The sequence below is a fragment of the Orycteropus afer genome, unplaced genomic scaffold (genome assembly GCF_000298275.1).
Source record: "Orycteropus afer afer isolate SDZICR_OR568_19922 unplaced genomic scaffold, OryAfe1.0 scaffold00090, whole genome shotgun sequence".
Taxonomy (NCBI): Eukaryota; Metazoa; Chordata; class Mammalia; order Tubulidentata; family Orycteropodidae; genus Orycteropus; species Orycteropus afer.
In genome coordinates this window covers 2,461,760-2,485,894 of record NW_006921677.1, presented here as the reverse complement: position 1 = coordinate 2,485,894, position 24,135 = coordinate 2,461,760, and the positions used below count along the sequence as shown (strand labels likewise).

The 24,135-nt window shown below is 40.6% G+C and overlaps 1 protein-coding gene across 1 annotated transcript in view; it reads left to right on the top strand.

Moving 5' to 3' along the window:
• CCNY (cyclin Y) overlaps window positions 1-24,135 on the top strand; it is a 318,292-nt gene that overhangs the window by 258,032 nt on the left and 36,125 nt on the right. Inside the window, exons 4-7 of the mRNA XM_007942415.2 lie at window positions 12,308-12,408; window positions 18,567-18,602; window positions 23,102-23,159; window positions 23,261-23,380. Coding sequence (XP_007940606.1) covers window positions 12,308-12,408; window positions 18,567-18,602; window positions 23,102-23,159; window positions 23,261-23,380 — 315 coding nt within the window. The remainder of the gene's footprint in view (window positions 1-12,307; window positions 12,409-18,566; window positions 18,603-23,101; window positions 23,160-23,260; window positions 23,381-24,135) is intronic.

The following is a 24,135-nucleotide window of genomic DNA, read 5'->3' as shown; positions in this document are numbered from 1 at the left end:
CTACTTCCGTAGTGATACTGCCTCGGCAACCCAAGGAGGGGTTGCTATGAGTCGGGTCTGACTCAATGGCACACAACAACAACAATAACAACAACAACACTTGGGTTTCCAAGGCTGTGACTCTTATGGAAGTAGATTGCCTCATCTTTCTACCACAGAGCAGCTGGTGGGTTTTAACTGCTGACCTTCTGATTAGCAGCCAAATGCCTTACCCACTGCGCCACCAGAGCTCTCTTACCCAGAGGGCAGAGAGAAAGAAAAGAACATTAAAAAAAGAGAGAGAGAGAAGAAACAGTTAAAGAGGTAAGTTCAGAACCAGAAAAAGTATTATCACACAGGCCATGGGAGGAGAGAAGTTCCAGAAAAGGAGAAGCTAGCTGAGATGGACAAGAGTCCTGGGATTAGTGAGGAGGCAATCTGCAATCCTGGCATAAGCTCTAAGGTCAAGGGAGTTGAGATGACAAGCAAATGGGAGCTGAGGAGGTATGTGTAGATGCTTCTGGAAAACTTTGGCTTTTAAAGACAGGAAGAGATCAGAGGGAGCTTTAGGGAGCGACATGGTTGAAGATAACACATTTAGAATTAATCTAAGAGAAAGAATCAAGTTGGGAGTGTGAAGATTGCACAGAGGAGAGTTTATTGAGGTAGATTACAGGGAGGACAGAGAGCTACCCAAGGTGAGTGAGATGAGCCAGGTCCCACGCAGATGCTCATGTACTGATGGTGGAGGTACACCCACAGAGCCATGAGAGAGGCAGCAGCATGGAAGGCTCAGGGCTTTGAGGAAGACGGAGAGACTCCATAAAGCAATGAAGATGACAGGGGCAGTGTTATAGATAGATCCTACTTTCTGTTTCCTAAATAAAATAAAATCCCAGTTCTGTGTGCTGGTTGGTGCCTTGACTTTGCAAGTAGTGTGGTGCTGCGGTTTGTAATGTATTGTAATGATTTTTACGTGGAATTATACATAAAGCAATTTCAAACTGGCTGCTTCAAAGGAAGCAGGTGAGGACATCCCAGGTAACCTCTCCAGGGCTCAGCAGAACCCTAGCACTGCACAAAGCCTAGTGTGAAGATACCCTGAACTAAGTGGGTCTTTGAATGTGGTAGACCTGGATGTAGATTTTGAATCCAGATCCAGCTCTGACTTACGTGACTTTGGCTGGGCAAGTTACCTGATTTTTTATCCTCAGGGACCTTGTCTTTATAGTAATATCTACCTCCTGGGGTGGTTGCCTGCCTCACATTGTTGTTGTTATTTGCCGTCGAGTCGGCCCCAACTCATAGCGACCCCTCCTTGGGTTTCCGAGGCAGTATCACTACGGAAGTAGGATTGCCCAACCTTCCTTCCGAGGAGTGACTGGTGGGTTTGAACCGCCAGCCTTCTGGTTAGCAGTCAAGTGCCTTAGGCACTATGCTACCAGGGTTCCTATTAGGTCACATATAAGAGGCCTAGTGGAGGGTCAGGAACACATAATCCAGGTCCAGAAATGGCAGCAGCTGAGGGGCCACATGGGATGCACCTTCTTCTCCCCCCGCCACTATTTCATATTTCAGAAATACTGTTTGCAGCCTATTTAGTTGATTTTACCACCCAATGGCAGCCAGTGCCCTGCCATTTAAAAATGGTTCATTTAAGGCACTTTCAGATATTAGTATTATTGGTCCATAGAGCAGTTCTGTGAGAAAGGCAAGGGAGGTAGTTGGGCCCATAATATAACAATATTCTAAATCTGAGGGGCCTTCTGTCCCAGGCTTGTCAAATAGTAACTGGCTGCACCAGGGCCAGAGGTTATTCTGAGTCCCAGGCCAGTGCTTGGTCTACCAAAGCAAGTTCTACCATAGGAGAAGAAGGTTTATGACTTACTCTCTGTGTCTAAAATGAGGGGGTGATGTTTGAATTGGGATTGTCCAGCTGGTTGGACAGTCCTATACCCTAGCTGCCATAAGCCTGCTGGCCTTGGTCCCTTTGACGCCTTTGTTCTGCCAGCCTCTGTCCCACTGCAATGCATCCCGAACATGTCAGGATTTCACTGTCTGATGGCATGGGCCCTTTCCATTTTGGTGCCACACAACTCCCTCTTTGTTGGCCTTCTACTACCATGACTGCCTCTTGTTACCAGCCACTACAGAGGATCTTGATGCTGTTGTGAAGATGAACATTCATTGGTTCTGTGGCAGTTGTGTTAGCTAGAAAGTACAGTCTACTCTTAGTGATGGAGCTGTTTCTCATTCAGTTTTTTGAGCAAGTAGTCCAATCTGTAAACCAAAAGGAAAAAAAAAAAATTTCATTGCTATTGATTCAAGTTCAACTCATTGCGACTCCTATTGGGTTTCCAAGGTGGTAAATCTTTATGGAAGTAGATTGTCCTTCTGTAGAGCGACTGGTGGGTTTGAACTGCCACCTTCTGAGCGGCAGTCAAATTCCTTAGGCATTAAAACTAGTTGCCGTTGAGTCCGTTCTGACTCATGAAGACCCATATGTGTATCAGAGTAGAACTATGCTCCATGGGGTTTTCAGTGGCTATAATCTTTCAGAAAGGAGCTCTAGTGGCGTAGTGCCTAAGGCATTTGACTGTTAACCAGAAGGTTGGTGGTTCAGACCCACCAGCTACTCTGTGGAAGGAACACTGGGCAATCTACTTCCATAAAGATTTAGGAGCTCTGGTGGCTTAGTGACTAAGGCATTTGACTGCTAACCAGAAGGCTCACAGTTCAAACCCACCAGCCACTCCTTAGAAGGAAGGTTGGGCAATCTACTTCCTTAGTGATGCTCCCTCGGAAACCCAAGGAAGGGTTGCTATGAGTCCAATATGACTCCGCGGCAGTGAGTTTTTTTTTTCCCCCCAGAAGCAGATCATCAGACGTTTCTTATGAGGCACCTCTGGGTGAATTTGAACCACCAGCCTTTCAGTTAGTAGCTGAGCACTTGAGTTTCTGCATGGTACAAATGGTTAAGCACTCAGCTACTAACAAAATGTTGGCAATTTGAACCCACCCAGAGGTGCCTTGGAAGAAAAGCCTGGTGATCTGCTTCCTAAAGATACATCACTGAAAACCCCACGGAGCATAGTTCTCTGACACACGTGGGGTCCCGGTGAGTTTGACTCGACTTGACAGCGTTTGGTGTTTACCTTCAAGGCACTTCCCAATCTAGACATTAGAGAGAACACACACAAAGGAGCTGGAAATGACAGTGCAGAGTGATCATTGCTGTGGGAGGGCACGCACAGGGCCTGTGAGAAGGAGGGAAGGCAGCATTCTCAGGAAGGGTTTTCAGCAGAATTCTGATGGATAAGTGAGGGTCATGAAGAAGAAGGCTTTTGTATAGACCAAGCATTATATGAAAAGGTTTGAGAGAACATGGCACTCATGGAGAACAACAGGTAGGAGAACTAGCCTTTGTAGTCAGGTGTAAACTTGAGATCTGGTGTATTAGATTTGACACTGGGAAAGACATTTCATTTCTCTGACCTCCTTTTGCTTATCTATAAAATGAGAGTTAACCTCCCTTGCAAGGTGCTTTTGAGTTGTAGATGAATACACATAAAGTGCTTAGAACAGAACTTGGCCCGTAGTTGATGGCTGTTTTAGTTTCCTAGGCTGCTATACAAAATACCCCACAATGATTGACTAATGAAAAACCACACTCACTGCTGTGGTGTTGGTTCCGACTCATAGCAGCCCCTCCATGGGTTTCCAAGGTGGTATCTCCATGGAAGTAGTCTTCCTTCTGAGTAGTGGCTGGTGGATTTGAACCACCAGCCTTCAGGTTAGCAGTCAAATGTCTTAGGCACTATGCCAGCAGAGCTCCTCATTGACTAATAAGAATAGAAATTTATTGTCTCCCATTTCTAGAGGGTAGAAATCCAATATCAAAGTGTTACTGTTGGCAGGGTCTTGCTCTCCCCAAAGCCTTTAAGGAAAGATTCTTTCTTGTCTCTGCCAGCTTCTTGTAGCGCCAGGTGTTCCTTGACTTGTAGGTGCATCTTGATTTGGCCATCTTCGCTCTGTGTATCTGTCTCTCTATGTCTATTCTCCTGTTTTGTTTTATTTTTTGTTTCAAACCTATATATATTTGTGGGTATAGTGCCATTCACCTTCCCACACCTGTTCAGCTTGCATGTCTGTGTATTCACTCATAGATATTATTATTACTGTTATTGCAAGATTAGGTATGTAATAGTATTTACCTCTAAATACTATTCTCCATTTTTCATAAGGATATCACTTAGATGGGATTAGAATCCACCCTATTCTCCAGTATAACTTCGTGTTAATTTAACTGATATCTTCAAAGTCTGTATTTGCAAACAAGGTCATTTTCACAGGTCCCAGTGGTTAAGACTTCCACATAACTTTTTAGAAGACAGAATTCAATCCATAACAATACAAATTATTAACTATTCAATAAGTTATTGTTATTATTGCCATTATTTATATCTAAGTGTAGACTACATGGAAGAAAGAAGTGATTGGTAAACCTGGATGAAGAAATGATGAATGACTCCCCTCTCCTCCTTTTTGTCCCATACTTCCCATGGAGAACTGCTGAAGCATTTAAGCAGGCCCATGATGAGATCTTACTTGCTTTATAGAAAGATCACAGTAATGTCAGAGGAAAATGGCCTAGAGAGGAATGAGCCTAGAGGTAGGGTGATTGTTGCAATAATAGAGGTGAGAAATGATGGTGGCCATTAATATATGACATAGTGGCTTGAGGAAAGAATAATATTGAAACATATTAAGGAGATAGAATTAATAGCATTTGAGGCCAAGAGACCAAAGGAAAAAAGAGATAGAGGATTGAAAAATACATTGCAGATTCCTGGTTTTAAGCCATTACAATTAGATGAGAGGAAAAGATTAGTTTAATGTTGGAGTTGCTTATGAGGAACCTTCAGGAGAGGTTCCCCCAGGCAGTTGAATTGGGTGGATAAGCTCAGAGGAGAAGTTGGGCCAGAGTTGAGGGACTGGGCCTCATCAGAGAGCAGAGGAAGTTGAATTAATGAGAGTGCATGAGAATCCCCTGAGAGAGAGTGTGGAGGGAGAAGAAAAGACCATCACATTTAAGGAAGTTCAGAGAAGCGTAGTCCACAAAAGAGACTTGGACTTAGGAGCCAGACTGAGAGGAGGAAATTAGGAGAGAATTTCAGTCTTTGAAATCCAGAGAGAAAAAGAGTTTGAAGTCAAATGCCATTACCAGAAACATCTATTACCATTACCAAAAACAAAAAACCAAACCCACTGCCATCAAGTCGACTGAACTCATAGCAACCCCCATTGAGTTTCTGAGCCTCTAAATCTTTATGGAAGTAGATTGCCTCATCTTCCTCCTCCTGCAGAGCAGCTGGTGGGTTTGAACCATTGACTTTCTGGTTAGCAGCCAAATGTCTTACCCACTACCACCACCAGTTATCATCAATTGGATGCCTACTCATTACAGCCTCAGGATGTATCAGAACTGTGTTCCATAGGTTTTTCAATGGCTGATTTTGCAGAAGTAGATCCTTCGGCCTTTCTTCTGAGGCATCTCTGGGTGGACTTGAACCCCCATCTTTGAAACATCACTTAGTAGTGTTTATGCCACTTCCCTACCCAGTTGCCTTCCCATCAACTCTGACTTTTGCAGACCTAGTGTGTCACAGAATAGAACTGTGCGCCATAAAGTTTCAACAGCTGATTTTTCAGAAATAGGTCACCAGGCTTTTCTTATAAGGCACCACTGGCTGGACTCAAACTGCTAGCCTTTCTTTTAGCAACCGATTGCATTAACTGTTTGCACCACCCAGGGACTCCAGATTAATATGAGGATGGAAAATATTCATTAGATATCACAACTTGGAGCCCTTTGTGTGTGGGAAGGGAGGGGGTAGAATGTGGACCAACTTTTAGAAGAGAAGTTTGAAGAAGGGCAGGGCCTAAAAAGCTGTGGTCCAGAGGTGGTGGTGGTTGTTATTTGCCATTGAGTCGGCCCCGACTCATAGCGACCCCTCCTTGGGTTTCCGAGGCAGTATCACTACGGAAGTAGGATTGCCCAACCTTCCTTCCGAGGAGTGGCTGGTGGGTTTGAACCGCCAGCCTTCTGGTTAGCAGTCAAGTGCCTTAGCCACTATGCTACCAGAGCTCCCGGTCCAGAGGTTAGGTCTTGGTAATGAAGGTGAGTGGGGGAGGCAGCTGCAAGATTCTTCTGGGGAGGCATATGTTAGAAGGGAGCGAACACTACCCAGTGGTCTCTTGGATGTCTGTGAAGCACACTCTGTGGAGAGCAGGCTGAGGCCAAGGGAAGAGGACTTGAGAACATTGGGGAGGTTTGCAATCCTTGGAAGAGGGACTTCTGGTTCCATCCCTATACCCTGTTCTGTTCATCCTGCACTTAGTGTGTATGCATATCTGTCATGTGTATCTGAGAGATACCAATATTGAACTTGTCTAAGGGGATAATCACAGTATTTGGGATCATCTTATACATCCCAACAATTTTTGTGTATTAATGGATCATTATGTAAAAACAGTGGGTTATTTTGTAATATAGACATTATGTGACTAGTCAGACTAGATGATCTTGATTGAATCTTGGTCTAAAATTATGTTAGTTTACATATTGAAACTTGATTTGTAAAATATACGTTATTTCAAAGATATAAACTTGTTTTTCTGTTTAAAAGAAATAGTCCATAGTAGGGCTTCTCACTAATTTGAATTGTTCTCTGCTCCCATCCATTCAGAGTTTATGGTGGTTTCTGTGTTGTCTGCTCCATTGCCCGGATTGAGCATTGTCATTGTTGGTAAAATCCTTGTAACTAACTGTAGCATTAAGCCTGTCCTTTTCCAGTGAAACGATGTTGTACGTATTTCCTTTTATGTACTTCTTAAATGTTACCTTCAAGCAGAAAAAGCATTCTTGTAACTTGTACACAGACCAAGAGACAGTCATTTGAACACAACGAGGGGATACCTCATGGTTTAAAATCAGGAAGGGGGTGCATCAGGTTTGTATCCTTTCACCGTACTTAATCTGTGTGCTGAGAAAATAATCTGAAAAGCTGGCCTACATGAAGAACATGGCATCAGGATTGAAGGAACAATCATTAACAACCTTTGATATGCGAATGACACAACCTTGCTTGCTGAAAGCATTTTAGGACTTGAAGCACTTACTGATGAAGATCAAGGACTGCAGCCTTCAGTATGGATTACAAAGAAATAAGAAATCCTCACAACTGGACCAATAAGCAGCATCATGATAAACAGAAAAGATTGAAGTTGTCAAGGATTTCATTATACTTAGATCCAAGTCAGTGCCCATGCAAGCAGCAGACAAAAAAATCAAACAACACATTACATTGGGTGAATCTGCTGCAAAAGACCTCTTTAAAGTGTTGAAAAGCATAGATGGCATTTTCAGGACTAAGGTGTACTTAACCCCAGGCTAGGATATCTTCAGTATCCTCATATGCATGTGAAAGCTGGACAATAAATAAGGAAGACTGAAGAAGAATTGATGCCTTTGAATAATTGGCAAAGAATATTGAACATACCTATGGACTGCCAGAAGAACAAACAAATCTGTCTTGGAAGAAGTACAGCCAGAATGCTCCTTAGAAGGGAGGATGGTGAGACTTCATCACACATGCTTTGAATGTTACCAGGAGGGGCCAGTCCTTGGAGAAAGACATCATAATTTGTTAAAAATAGAGGGTTAGTGAAAAAGAGAAGACACTCAACAGATGGATTGACACATTGCTTGCAGCATTGAGCTTAAACATCCCAACAGTTGTGAGGATGGTGCATGACTAGGAAGTGTTTAGTTCTGTTGTACATGAATAGAGTTGCTATGAGTTGGAGCCATCTTGTTTGCACCTAGTAATGACATCACTTTCTGCCTACCATGTTTCATGTATTTTATCTAGCAAGTACTTACGTAGCACTTCCTGTGTCCCTGGCACTGCTCTTGACACTTTAGAAAGAACAACTTACTTTCTTCTCATAAGGACCCAATGAGGTCTATTTTTTTCATCTTCATTTTTACTTATAAGGAAACTCAGGTGTCGGGAGGGAGGCTGAGCAATCTGCCTGAGTTGTATAACTAGTTAGGGGCCAATTCAAGATTCACATGTAAGAGTTCTGGCCCCTGTGTCTGTCTTCTTTACCACTATGCACTGCTGTTTCTCTAGGGCCTTACATTGTTGTGTTATAGTATGGGTAAGATTCATAGCCACCTAGAATAGTCTCTGTATGTCTTTAACACATATGTATATGCATACTGATTTTCCGGAATCATGGGTGTGGTAATTAAGGTGTGTGTCAACTTGGCTGGGCCATATCTGAGTGGCTTGGCAGTTGTGATGAAGTTATTCCCCATAATGAGATTGGATGTGGTATAATCATCTCCATAGCAGAATCTACTATGAGCAGTTAATCAGTTTAAGAGGCATTTCGTTAGGGGTGTGTCCTGCCTCCAGTATATTTGGAAAAGCTTTGGGAAAGATCTCTAGCTTTTTGCTCATTTGGGATCCTATATTCGACCCATCACCATCTCCAGTTCCAGGACTTGAACCAGTGGCCTGCCATGTTGCCTGCCAGTCATGGGATTGTTTCCTTCACAGCCTGTGAGTCAACAATCTTCCATTTTGCCTATTAACCTTGAATTTGTCAGCCTCAGTGAGAAAGGGGGACCAGGAATGGAGCACGTCCTTTGGTCCCTGGGCTGGGATCCTCCTAGGAACAAGAGACAGAGAGAGAAAAAGTCTTCCCCTAGAGGTGGCACTCTGAACTCAGACTTCTAGCCTCCAGACTCATGGTTCCATGGGACGTTGTAAGAGAATAAATTTTCGTTTGTTAAAGGTATCCGTCTATGATATTTCTGTTATAGCAGCCCTAGATAACTAAGAGAATGGGATAATTAAAATGTCAGATTAATACAGAATTTTGATTCAAACTAAGAACTACCAGCACATTGAGTGTTTAGTAAAAAATATTTATAAAGATATATAACATTAATTTGATCATTCAGAAGGCAGTGCTGAAGTTTAAAGCTCTCCATATCACAAGACATACTGATTATTGGACATGCTGCAGTACAAGAAGGTCAAATCTACTGTATCCTTCCTTTGCCACACCCTAACAGGGACAGTTCAAAACAAGCTAAGGGATCAAGAGGTTTTCTTGTACAGAGAGTTCAGCTTTTCTAGTAGTGGGAATTCAGCTTTTTAGCAATATGAATTTCAGACCAAGAGAAGTTTCCATTCTATAAATCTTATAGTCCTGACATCCAATAGGTGACTTAATGCCCATGTGATATTTAGAGTGATGAGCTGCCCTGAAAAGTCTTCATAATTTAATACTTAGAACTTTTATTTAATTTAGACATTGTTAAATAGTTGGAATTAATTAAATTTTTAAAAAGTGACACTAGGAAATGTTCAGTAATTTGGAAGTTGGGCTACCGTCCCCTGGTGAATCAAGGGCTGTGGGGGTCAGGAGGTCCCAAAGCATGACTGGGTCCCTCAGTGGGGCTGGTTTTGAGGTAAAACTCTAACCCTTAGGGGTTGCCTGTCCTGAGGGATGCGCCTGTGAGTGAACTAATGAACTTAAGATCTTAGATGGAGAGGGATGTAAAGATACTCATCCAAGGCAATGAGTCAACTGTTCACTCCTTAACAGAGGACCTATGGCTTTTATTTTCTAAGGGAAATGACTTATTCCTGACAGTTCCCGTCATCACACTTTAATCTTGAAGGAATTTGCGTCACAGGAAATAGTTGAAACCCCACAAGAGGTAGATGTGAATTAGTGTCCTTTTGCTTCATTGTTGATATTGTTCCTAACATTATCCCGTATCTCTCAGAATTCATTAATGCATCTGTTAATTACTGAATTTTGTGTACAACAAGCGTCTCTTGAGGTTTTTATTGTTTGTAGCAGATTTTGCACCTGTGGGGAAAATGTCATATGAATTTTAAAAAGCTTGCTACTCCTATTAAGAACAACTAATAGGTTATGAATTTTCAGTGTTTCTTATGTGGCTTGACTATGCTTGCTACTTGACCTTAAGAGGAGAAAGAGAATTGTTTTTAATGCCTCTAGACCATCTTAATGAGAATGCTGTGATTAATAAACGTAAAAATGCCTTGCTGTAACTGGAACTTTACTGTGCTTCCCCCTTGCCCTTTCCTTCCATAAGACACATAACAGTGTAAGTTTTAAGAAGTAAAGGCCCAGGGCAGGCTTTACCTTTTAAATTTCCTGAGTTTAGTTATTTCCTATTTATTTATTTATATTTTAAGAGCTTGTTTTACATTCAACGTTACATGTACATTTAGTTTCATTCCTTTGGATCCACAAACCTTTCAAAATCAGTGCTCAGGCGGGTCCTTATGCTGCAGTTGTGCAGTGCCCCCTAGCTGCAATTTAAGGAACTGGACACCCCAAATGCTTTTCTTTTATGATTTAAAGAGGAGGTTTTTGATAACATCTATTTTTTATATTTCTCAGGCTGACGTATTGAGCAGGACATTTGAACTCTAATTAGTCTTAGGGCTTCCTTTTATATGATGATACATGGGTAACTGAGGATCTGGTAGGATATGGACACATCAGGCTGGCTATTCTAAGAACCCCAAGAGACTGGTGTTTTTGGTTGCTGAGAAGACACTTAGACTTTAAACATAGCTTCCGGAAAGTGGTGATTGGGCTTTTTTCAGATGATTCAAGTCCTTTTTCTAACTTGCTTTTGTGCAAGAATTACCCAGATTGATGGCTCCTTGTTGAAAGTGAGGCTGACTTGAAACACTGATGAAGATGAAAAACTACAGTCTGCAGTATGGATTACATCTCAACATAAAGTAAACAAAAGTCCTCACAACTGGACCAATAAGCAGCATCATGATAAGTGGAGAAAAGATTGAAGTTGTCAAAGATTGCATATTCCTTTGTTCTGCAATCAACACCAATGGAAGCAGCAGCCAAGCATCACACAATGTATTGCACTAGGCGGATCTGCTGCAAAAGACTTCTTTAAAGTGCTGAAGAGCAAAGATGTCTTTTTGAAGACTAAGGTACACCTGGCATAAGCTGTGGTATTTTCAATCACCTCATATGCATGTGAGAGCTGGACAGTGAATAAGGAATGCTGAAGAAGAGTTGATGCTTTTGAGTTGTAGTGTTGGTGAAGAATACTGAAAGTACCATGGTCTGCCAAAAGAACTAACAAATCTGTCCTGGAAGAAGTACAGCTGGAATGCTCCTTAGAAGCAAGAACGGCCAGACTTTGTCTGACGTACTTTGGTCACGTTGTCAGAAGGGACCATTCCCTGGAGAAAGATATCATGCTTGGTGAAGTGGAGGGTCAGTGAAAAAGGGGAAGGCCCTCAATGAGATGGATTGACACAGTGGTTGCAATGATGGGCTCAGGTATAACAAAGACTGTGAGGCTGGCTCAGGACCAGGCAGTGTTTCATTCTGTTGTACATGGGGTTGCTATGAGTCGGACCTGACTTAATGGTACCTAACAACAAACAACAGCAGTCATATTGCCCAAATAGTCTCCAAAAATCTATTTATAGCATTCAGTTCAATGTGATCAGTTTATAATTATATTTGTTTCTTCACCAATACATTTCAGAAGTGCTCTGGTCTAAAGTTTTCCAAAGACCTCAAAACTGAATATAGCTGTGAAAGAGCCAGTCATAAGGCTGAATGGGCAATCTACCTAAACATCACTCATTTTTTTGTATTTCCAGATATCAGGTATTCATCCTCTTTGTAAAGTATTTTGCTTCTCACAAAGGAAGACTTTCTTTCCTTTATCTTTTCATTTCCTGAAAAGGAGATTCTGAAGTAATGTTGGCTACATCTTCCAAGGTCCCCAAATCAACTGCAACCCAAGAGTAGAGACAATGGATACAATAGACTCCTGTATTGATCTTGGTGTGTAAAATCAAGATGCTACCTCAATTCTGGGCTTTCTTTGGTGAGAGGTGTATTCCATGTTCACACAGTCCCTGGGGTAGATAGTTTTTATGGGTCTGCAACAGACTCTTTGATGCTTGATTGCAACATTTTACTGTTCTCCTGATGAAAGAGGCTTGGGACCAGGACTGGTGGTTGGTGACTTTTACATATGGAAGAACAGGGAATTTCCTTTCATGAATGAAGTGTTTTTGTACTGTTTTTTGGTGTTGATGTTAACTGTTCTTTCTAAGACATTTTTTCTCTCTGTGTTCTGATCTCAAGGGGATGATGTAGTTGGAAGAATTTTGAGCCCTGTGTAATTGTCCTTGTCTTGTTGCCCATTATTTTCTAGCATCCTCCAGGACAAATAGCAAGGAAATACAGCTCCTGCTCTACTATTTTCCTAGATGATAGCACAGTCAGTCAACCAAACCTCAAGTATACAATTAAATGGTGGGTATACAGACTTTTGCTTAACTGAATGTTTTTTTCTATTCTTTAACCTGATGGCTAAGCTGGTTGGTTTGGGGGTTTGGGAGAGGTAAGATTGGGCAAGGGGAGGCCATGGACTGGACTATTTAGGAAATATTTTTAAAAAAATTATTTTGGTGGTTAAAATGTAGAGTATCAAAATACTTGTGCATATTATTATTTACATAAAAAGGCTAAAATGTATAATTAAGTGATATTTAAAATGCCATTTTTTATTTTTATGCAGACTTTCTGTTTTTTCACTTTTTATTGAGACTATTCTAGCATAACTCTGCTAGTATTTTACCTTTTAAATGAGGCTACTGTGGTCACAGTTTCAGACTCTGGGCTAGAGAAGAAAGCTAGCATGGCATGGAATAGAATATACTTGGCTGATAGTTGAGAGAGCTGAGTTCTAATCACTGACTGGGGTGGGAAGATGATGGTTTGGGTAAGACCCTTTTCTTTGGGGGCTTTTAGTTCCTTATTTTAAAGGAGGGGTGAGAGGGAGGAAGGGGGAGTCTTTGAATAAAATCCTTTCCCTTTTAGGGCCTCAGATTCCTTATTTTAAAATGGGAAATGAAAGGTAGCAGAATGGTTTCTCCTGTAACATTACCCCTAACACGGTGATAATAACCCTTGATAGCAGCAGTCACAGAGAACTTGACATAGGGGTCTGTGGTCAGCAGCTCGATTTTGAAAAATCTGGGATATTTTATCTCTATACTTGTTCAAGAAAGTATGCATGTAGTGACTATACATGCTAGCATATGAAATAAGTGTTAAATTCCCTAAGAAGTATTCTGTTAGTTCAGTGGGCTAGGGATTTAGCTTTGAAGCCCTATTCTAAATATGATTCCAGGTGATTGATCTCTACCTCAGTCAGAGCAGGAAGGGCTCTGCAAGTGGCGTCTGTGCCCAGTGGGCAATGCCAGGTGGCTGGTAGAAGATGTAACCACTAGGATAGGGCTGCCCATGTCTGTGCAGTTTCCTTCTATCCCGGAGGCAGCATGTTTCTTAGATCTGAATGGAAGTGCATCTCTCCTTGCATTACCTAGTGTTTAAGGGCATCATAAATGACTAGTGCACATAAACCCACATGATCTAAGATGGCAGCTGATAAGAGGTTTGCATAATAGCTCCACAAGGCATTTACCTGTGTGATCTTGCTGGAGCCAGTTGAATACCTTTGGGCCCCAATTTACTGCTGGGAAATGGGAGGCACAGAAACTCTGGGAAGTATTTTTTTTTTTTAGACGAAGTAGTTAGCAGTTGTGGAAGGAAATGGAAAGCCCTGAAGAATTGTGCACCATGCCGTCACTGGCATCTGCTCAGGCTTTAAAAAGCACAGAATGAAAGCTGTTAACTTTCCTTTCATCCTGGAATCCTGCCTCACTCACAGTAAGGGAAACAAAGTATAACCGGATGGCAGCTTCACTCTAAATGGCAACTGGGAGCTCTTTGGGATTCACAATTGGATCCAACATAATTGCTTAATGCTTAGTCCCTTGACTGGCTTAAAATTGCCCCTGTTTGTGACATAAGTACTTAAGAGCAAGGGAAGGAAAATAAGGGTGACGATTTGATATTTCAGTGATGAAGTCTTGGGAGGCTGCAGGCACAGCTGACTCACAGAGGCACATCTGTATGAATCTGCATGTTGGAATGTTGTCTGCATGTTGGAAGCACCCCAGGGAGCTTTTAAAAAAATTCTGATGTCTGGCTCTTGCTAGAGCTCCTGATTAAATTGGTTTGATACAGCCTGGACATTGGGATTTTTAGATTCTAATGGGTGGCCAAGGTTGAGAACTACTGATACAAATGGAGAGCCGCTCTGCCCTTCTCCTCCAGTGTCCCTATGAAACTTTTAAATGAACTCTGCTAGGTTAAAAAAAACACAGCTGAAGAGCAGGGACCATTAGGACAGCTGAGCTTCGAGATAAAACATTCTGATACGGCAGCTCCCCTGATCCAAAAGATGTTTTCTCCACACTGCCAAGATTTGAAATTCCTTCAGTAAATGTCCACTTGCTTTAAAAAAGCATCCCCCTTTTTGAAAATACATTTGGGAGCTCGCAGCAGTGGGGGTAAGCCCTCATGAAAGTGGTACCATCTGAATCCTGCTGTGTAAACACCTGGATTGCACTCCTGGCTTGGTTGTGAATCAAGGAGCTGGAGAGTAGACAGCATTTCGAAGTGTTAGCAGGCCTGTGTGAATTCTTCTGCTAGGTGCTTTGAACAGTGTAAGAGGAAGGGAATAAGCAGAAGAGAAGAGGGTGTCAAAAAGTGGTTAGGAAAATGCTAAACCCTAATGCTATCCTATTTTAAAATTTTGCTTAACCCTAAACCAAAACCAAACCAAAACAAAACCATTGCTGTTGAGTCGATTCTGACTCATATGAGTTCTGGTGATGCAGTTATTAAGCACTCGTCTGATAACTGCAAAGTTGGCAGTTTGAACGCACCAACTGCTCAGTGGGAGAAAGATGAAGCAGTTGCTCCCATGAAGATGACAGCCTTGGAAATCCTCCAAGACATTTCTACTCTGTCCTATAGGGTCACTGTGAGTCAGAAATGACTCCATGGAAACAGATTACAACAGGTTTGGTTGCGGATGGAGTGGGGGTTGAGTGCTATTGTAACAGTGAAGGAAAAGTTGGAGTATAAAAAGTTTGACCATTCAGTACCATGCTCATTCTTTTCATAGCATTATTTCTAATTTTGAGAATGTTGTTTTCCTGTGGGACCCCATGAGTCACATCAGCTTGACAGCAACTGGTTGGTTGGTTTTAAATCTTTAAATGCTAACAGCTGTGGTATTGAGTTAGCATTTTCCAGCCACCCTCCATGCCTCTCCGAGACCCTCTATGAAATCCTGTAACAAGCATGTGGCTGATGATCCAAGGGGGGGAGGTCAGCTGGTCAGATCATCCATGGTTCTTGGCCTCCAATGATCAGAGAGGAGCTCCGTGCCCTCCTCCAGTTCTGGGGTTCAGCTTCTCTGCACTGCCAGTCCCTCCACTGCTTGATCTCCATCAACATTGGGATTATCATGTGCCTTGCTAATTTAGCTTTAGCTAAAAAGTAAAACAAGGGCAGTGCCAACAATCACAAGCTGTTTTGTTTTATTGGGAAAGAAAATAGCATGTTCATCCTTCCCAGGTATGTGGCAAAAGCAAACCCTTTGGCCAAAATGTATTCTGTTCTGCGGTTTGGTCTAGCACATCCTTGGTGAGACTTCCTGGCAAAACCAACCAGGCCTCAAAGGCTGGCCAGAACCCACCAGACTTTGAGAGCTGACTATTTGCCATGAAGCCTGAAGGCCAAGACTGATTTAGTTTTCAACTGTCTGCAGTTCTTTCAAGAAGACTAGTAAACCGGCCTGTAGAACTGTGCTGTACATGAATCTTTGTTGTTGTTGTTATGTGCCGTCGACTCAGCCACGACTCATAGCGACCCCTCCTTGGGTTTCCGAGGCAGTATCACTACGGAGGTAGGATTGCCCAACCTTCCTTCCAAGGAGTGGCTGGTGGATTTGAACCGCCAGCCTTCTGGTTAGCAGTCAAGTGCTTTAGCCACTATGCTACCAGAGCTCCCACATGAATCTTTAGCTCAGCCTTTTTACTTTCTCCCAGAAACCTTGAGTGAAAATTGGCCTTGAGAGTGGCTTCATCTTTCATGTAAGGTTACATCCATGAAAGTTCCATCTTGCTCTTAGCTGAGAAAAACAGTGATCTTGGGACCCTGGAGGTTTTCATTCCCAGACCTCTTGAGATTAAATTATTGATAAGGGAATAACAACAACAATAATAACTTTTAATTTTAGTGCTTTATCTTTGAGATAACACTTGTTATACATTTTCTCTCATTTGGTCATAACAACAACTCTTCAGTGTGTAGTTTCTGTCATGCTAATTTTATAAATGAGAAAATTAAGGCTCTGAGAGGTGAATGAATTCTAATAAATGAAGGAGCTAGATTTTGAACCCAGCTTTGTGTGCCTTCCAGCCTTCCTTCGTCAACACTGCCTCACAGGGAAAGCAAGAACCATTTTTTCTCTCAGTTAGTCAAAGAGATTAAACTAATCACTGCACTTAAACCCGATCATATGAAACATTCAATTTAAACTTGACATTAGATTAGAAAAGCAGTCATCACAGCATGGCTCTTCAGTGAATAAAACAATCAATTTCTCCCTGCTTTCCAGAGGCAACATAGTAGAACAAAAAGGTCACAGAACCATTACACAAGTTGGAAATCCTGGCATCTGGAGTCGGATCCTTAGTGTTCTCATTTATAAAGTAGAATCAATAAAGTCTACTGTTTTCTGTTACAGGGCTGTTAATGTACATGAAAGCACTTAGAAAACCATACTATTATTATTTTTAATTCGGAAGCCCTTTCACCCCACTTAGTTCCTTCATCAGATTAGATACATTTCAAGATGTCAGAATCAAAGGAAATATTACCATCTTCTTAGACTCTTAAGACTTAAGCTGAAATTTTTGAATGATTAGATCTGGAAAGAGATTGATTTGGAAAACTAGAATTTTTCTTGTGATGGAGTGAGATTAGCTATTGTTATGTTCTCTGCTCACTCACTAAAGGTCTGTTGGTGCCTCTGAGAAGCAGAACACAGTCTGATACAACCACTTAGCTCTGTTCTTTTTAAAAAAGCCAAAAACTCTTTGCTGTCAAGTCGATTCTGACTCAGTAAAAGTACTGTTTTAGCTTCTTCATTATATAGTAAAACAAAAGTAGTGGAAGGACTGAGATAGTTTACCAAAGGAGAGAAGAAAAATTGGCCAGTCAACCTGAGTAACTCTGCCAACTGAATAGACATTCAAAGAAACTCATATTGAAAAAATGGTGCTTTTTTTCTACCTGTTCAGTTGGGGAACGTATTTTTTTTTTTAACATTAAAGGTGACTGTCAGCAAATGTAGGATCTCTGGTGGTGCAGTGGTTAAGGCATTCAGCTGCTAACCAAAAGATCAAATCCACCAGCCTCTATGTGGGAGAAAGATGAGGCCCTCTGCTTCTGTAAAGATTTGCAGCCTTGGAAACCCTATGGGGGCAGTTCTGACCTGTGTTACAGGGTCTCTATGAGTTGGAATCAAGTTGATGGCAGTGGGTTTGATTTTTTGTCAGTGAATGTGAGGTACAACAGACGCTGGTGAGAAAGTAATGTTTATTTGTGAGAATACTCATTATGGTGTTAATTATAATTGCAAAATATCAGAAACAAATGTTCAGTAGTGGGGATTGGTTAAAAAATTAGTAAATGATCATATGATAGACTATCATCAACCATTTGAAGTCATGTGTTTGAAGAATATCATAATGGTAAGAAAAATGTTAACATAATAAGATTGAAAATAGGATGCAAATCTGTTTGCACAGTATAATTTATTGATAATTACAGATATCTATACATCCTGAACTAATTGTAGTTATCTTTGGGTAGAGGGATTATTTTTCTTTACATTTTCTATAGTTTCCAGTGTTTCTACAATTAATATAATATATTTTGTAATCAGTATTTAAAAAAAAAAATCAGAGGAAGGGAATGTCTTAATTAAATTCAGATCTTTAAAATGTAAAATATAAATTTTAACATAGTGCTGCAAATAAAAATTACAGTACCATTTCAGCAAGTGAAGGAGCGAGTTGGGCAGATTGCCGAAAGGTTATTGATTTAAGAGCAAAATTATTAAACCACTATGGGTGATACTCACATTTCTCTTATAAAGAGACCACTTATAAAGAAACCACTAATTTTCTGGAATAGTAGGTAATAAGTTGAAGATTTTTGAAGGTATTTAATTTGCACCATCTGTTTTTTATATAGTACTTGTGTTTTACAAGTGAGGAAACCTTACAATTTCTGATGGAAAGAGCAATTTGTTTTTAAATCTGGTGTTACTGGAAAAGATTTAATAATTTTGGGGAATGAGTACCAGATTGAGTTGCTTTGAAGAGTGCATTTTCTTGAACAGTATTGTAAATGAAATGGGATCATTCAGATAGATTGCATGCCTTTTACTTACATTTAAATATTTGTGATCAGACCAATGCCCGATATTGTATAAGATCTTGAATATCCTTATGAAACATTGACGTCTATATTTTATTTTACAGTGTAGCTCTCGCAATATATTATCACATCAAAAACAGGTATGTGGATGATAAATGTGCTAAATACACCACAGTTTATCTTCTGTTATGTTTTTCCATTTTTTTGTTTTATGTTTTTAGTTGCCTCAATTTTTGAGCTTTATATTCTTAAGTCGTATTTTCATAGAATTTCTAAAATTAATATAATTTGCCAAAACTTCACAGGTAAGTGCAAAACTGCTTTTGACTTAGAGGAATCTAAATGAGTGTTTATGGTTGAAGCCTCCAAAACCTGCTCCTTAATAATGCTCAGTATCTTTATTTTCTGTGTCATCTGTTTAAACATTCTACCTTTTAAAAATTATAATAAAAATTATTGTGCACAACTTTAATATGAAAACAATCGTGTTTAATTTATAGTTTGAATCCAGTAAAGGAAATTTGGGTATAAATTGAGACATAAACTCTAACGTAGTAGAAGTCCTCTCTGATATGATTGGGTCTAGTGATGAAATAGAAAATCAGTAATTTAAAAGGTCAGTTAAAACCAACCAACAAACTAACTCACTGCCATCGAGTTGATTCTGACTCATAGTGACCCCACTGGGTTTCTGAGGTGATGAATCTTTACTGAAGTAGATTGCCACATCCTTCCTTTTGTGGAACGGCTCATGGGTTTGAACCACCAGCCTTTGGGTAAACAGTCAAATACCTTAGGCACTATGCCACCAGAGCTCCTTTAGTTAAAATCAGGGATCATAAAAAAATAGATACCTACCTTAAACATTTTATTTCAATGTAGACATGTAAGAATACATTTGTCAGGGTTTTTTTTTTTTTTCAGGTTTTTTTTTTTTTTTTCCTTTTATGTGGAGTCAAGGTCTTTGCTTACAGCATAGAGCACTGATTGGAATACCAAAGTGGTTTTTGTTTACTTCTCTTTTTTTTTTTTTTCACAAGCTGTATTATTATTATTTTTTTAATAGTGAGAAAACTTTTGAAACATTTGCAAAACAACCTTAGTGTAGAGTCATTCAAGCTTTGACAACACCTGAACAGAGAAGCCCTGGTGACACATGGTTAAATGCTCAGCTGCTACCTAAAACATTGGTGGTTCCAGCCCACCAACTACTTCAATGGAGAAAGGCCTGATGTTCTGCTCCTGTAAAGATTCCAAAACCCACTGCCATCAAGTTGATTCTGACTCATTGTGACCCTATGAGGACAGGGCAGAACTTCCCCAGAGGGTTTCCGAGGCTGTAAATCTTTACAGAAGAAACTGTCTCATCTTTTTCTCTCGAAACAACTGGTGGGTTTGAACCATCAATCTTTTGGTTACTAGCCGAATGCTTTAACCACTGTGCCACCAGAGCTCTTTTCTGTAAAGATTACAACCTGAGAAACCCTATGGGACAGTTCTACTCTGTCTTACAGGCTTGCTGTGAGCCAGAACTGACTGAATGGCACACCACATAACAATCAATAGAAAATTTATTTTCACTAATTTGCTTTTATCTTGTCTCTCCAACACAGCCATCTTAAATTTTGTAAGAACAAGACCACTCTTAATGGCAGTCATATTTTATTGATGAATATAATATTTACATGTGCTATGTGGTTATAAAAGGAGCTCTTAGTAGTGTAGTGATTAAGGCATTTAGCTGCTAACCTAAAGATCAGTGATTTGAACCTACGGGCCACTCAGTGGAAGAAAGATGAGGCAGTCTGCTTCTGTAAAGATTTTAGCCTGGAAACCCAGTGGGGGTTGCTTTGAGTCAGAATCAACTCGATGGCAGTGAGTTTGGTTTTGGTTTTCTGTGATTATAATAACAAGTACAACAGGTATGAACTTAGTTTGGGAGCAAGCAGAGCTGCCCCTCAGTAAACCTTTATCTCTTTGGGTGGGAGGAGACTGCCTGAGCTTACAAGAGCATACCAGCCAGCCCTGACGGTAGGATAGGGGCAGCCACCCACCACCACAGGTCTGTTTTACAGAGGAGTGGGAGAGTTGTGACAAGTCAATTGAACAGAGGTCAGATGATAGAGGTTCTAATCATAACATTGTTATGGAAAAAAACAAATATCTGGAAACAACTGCCTAGAAAGGTGTTTTTTATATTGTTACTAGATGTTGCTTGAGAATTTTGGATTTAAGAACTTATAAAATGTAGAATGTTGTAACTCTGAACCTTGAAACAGAATGACATCAGTGAAAGTGATGCTTGTTTCTATGATACTAGTTCAGACTTTTAAAACACTTAAACTTTAAGTAACAATAGAATACCTGCCATTACCATAGATCCCAAAGTTAATGTAACCATGTTGTTGTTGTTGTTGTTGTTGTTATTTGCCATCGAGTCGGCCCCGACTCATAGCGACCCCTCCTTGGGTTTCCAAGGCAGTATCACTACGGAAGTAGGAATGCCCAACCTTCCTTCCGAGGAGTGGCTAGCTGATAATAAAAGCTAGGTGGCTAGTAAGCAGTTGTTATGGTCACTCTAAGGAGCTCTGGTGGTACAGTGCCTAAGGCTTTTGACTGTTAACCAGGAGGTTGGAAGTTCAAGCCCACCAGCCACTCCATGGAAGGAAGACAGAGCATTCTACTTCCGTAAAGATTTACCACCTGGGAAACCCAATGGGAGTTGCTGTGAGTTGGAATTGTCTCACTGGCAGTGGGTTTGGATTTTGGTTCATGGCCACTTTGGTCAGCTCTTTATATGCATTATCTCATGAAATTCTTATAACAACTCCAGGGAATACTAATATTATCTCCATTTTACAGATATAGTAACTGAGGCACAGGGGAAAAAAATAATTTGTCAAATATGACACAACTAGTAAATTAGGGAATTGAGATTTGAACCCATACAGTCTGCCACCCAAACTTTTCTTCTTGTGCTGTGTTAGGCTAATGATGATAAATTCCACCAAAAATGAGTGAGTGGAGAAAGCCCAACCACAAAAGTGAATATTGTAAACAAGCATGATGGATCTATGGATTGTAGCCTGACTTGGGGATGAGGTGGCATTGGCCGCCTGCTGACTTTCTCTTTCATAAGTTATCCTGGCCAAAGTCTCAGAGATGATGACAGATCCATTGGCTTGACAGAGATGATGCTGTTCAGCTGGTATATATCTTGTGATGGGAGTGAGAGGAAACGGACCACTTCTCAGAGGATGCAGTTTTGTTTCCAAAGTCATTTTAGCTCAAGTTCTTAATCCTTATTTATATTTCTGAACCTGCATGCTTCTCATCTTCAGAATGATTTCTGGTCAATGTTTCTCTAGAGCAGTGGCAGGGTTTTTCAGAGGATCTCAATTCATCAGGAAAATTGAGCAGGGCCATGTCACACAGCCCCTTGGATAGCTTGCAGAGGGTGTGAGTGAGGTTAGGGACCAGCTGATTTCTCATAGCCATGGTCATTATAAAAGTGAGTGTAACCACAAATGCTCCCAAAAGGCATGGCCTCTACGCTTCCTGACCCGGCTATCAGGTCCTGCCTAGTTGGAATATGTCTTTAACTCGGGTTTATCTAAGTTTTGGCCAACTTTGTTCATGTAGGCAAACACAAGTGAGCACAGGTGTGAAGGCCCAGAGCTTTAAGAAAAAAATTCCTGTTTTTCAAATACATTAATGAAAACTGAGCTGTTCAGCTAAGTTCTTTCCTTCTTTTTTATTTTTATGCAGACAGTAAATTTGTAGAGCACAAATTACAGTGTTTGCCCTGATGGTATATGTTAGAGACAGGTCTATAGCTTTCTGATGTCCTTAAGCATCATTGACGTGGGAGACACAGGCTACAGAAATTGTATGATATGAACAAAGCAGTGTTTTCCAATTTTGTTTTTAAAGAAAAATGTTTAGATAGAATTCTATTTACATAAAATAGATGAAAGTCGAGCTGCCGTCAGTGAGGTGAGGGTGATCCACAAAAGCCCTGTAGCCCAAGGCTCTGTGATGACAGGAAAAATCAATACTTTAAAGGGTTCTCTACTCTTGATAGAGTGGAAGCAGCCTGCCCCTCCTTTATAGGTTATAGAGTTAAGCTTTTCTTTGAGTCACCTCTTAATGTTCAATATAAAATTGTGAAACTCCTAATTAATGAATTAGTCAAGTTGCATGCTGTGGAAATTCCAAACTAATCTCTAGGATGCATTGAGTGTTCATACCTTTGGACGTTTTTCCTACCAAAACCGGGTAGTGATGGTTTTAAGCAGATCAGTTAGCCTTTGCTCGGAAACAAGATGTTAAAGAAAATTAAGTCACTTGGTTAGATTTGGCTTATTTGAAAAGTCAGAAAATGAAAGATCTAGATTTTTTACCTAGTTAATTCAAGTAAGTGTGGTTCATTTCCATGGACTATCAAAATAAATATGATTTAAATGTTATATCCAAGGAAAAGGATTATTATTCATGAGTAACTGACAGCATTGCTTATATTTAGCACTGCTTTCTGTTTCTTGAAATGCATTTGAATCAAAATATATTTTTGTTCTCATTTGACTGGCACTCATTCTTGCAGATAATAAACTCCATTTTCTGTTATTTTCCCCACCAGGGACCCAGATGGAAGGATGCTTTTAGATATTTTTGATGAAAACCTTCACCCTCTTTCGGTAATATCCTCATCCTTGTATTTCTTGAGATTGTTTAATTATTTCTCTTTTTGCTCTTATTGGGTGACCAGTTATCTATCTAAAAATGTTTCCTTCCCCAGAAATCCGAAGTGCCACCAGATTATGACAAACATAACCCAGAGCAGAAACAGATTTACCGGTTTGTTCGGACGCTGTTCAGTGCTGCCCAGTTGACAGCTGAATGCGCCATTGTCACCCTGGTGAGTGCCTCAGGACACCTGCAGCTACCCCATGCTGGCAGCTCTGGCTGCTCACCAGAGCAGATGCCAGCAGGGAATCGCCACCATGTGTCCCTAGGGAAGCTACGGATTTTGCTTATTTGTCTTTTTTCCTGGCAGAAGAAATTATGAATATCCCAAAGAGGATGTAAGGAGCTCTGGTGGCATAGTGCCTAAAGCATTTGACTGCTAACCAGAAGGTTGGCAGTTCAAACCCACCAGCCACTAGTCAGAAGGAAGACTGGGCAATCTACTTCTGTAAAGATTTACTGCCTTGGAAACCCAAGTGGTTTCACTGTGAGTCAGAATCAACTTGATGGCAATGAGTTTGGTTTTGGTAAAGAGGATGTGACATCTTTTCTACAGTCCCCATTTAAAGTCACATTCAAAACCAATAAATCCTGAAACTTTAAAGACAGGTAAGTAAAAACACTTGGGCTAAGGGGAAATTAGAAGGACTCAGGCCACCCCTCATAACATCCAGGATTCCTATTGTTGATTTTCTACAAAGGTTTTAGTTAATGAACGAGTTATGATACTTAGAGCTGCTAATGTGAAGGAGAGAGTATATTACTAGCTTCTGTTTTCTGATCTTTGTGGAAATAATATGTCTAATATATTTAGCTCTTGTGGTGTAGTGATTAAGGCATTTGGCTGCTAACCAAAAAGATAGTGCTTCGAACCCCCAGCCACTCCACAGAAGAAAGATGAGACAGTCTGCTTCTGTAAAGATTTAC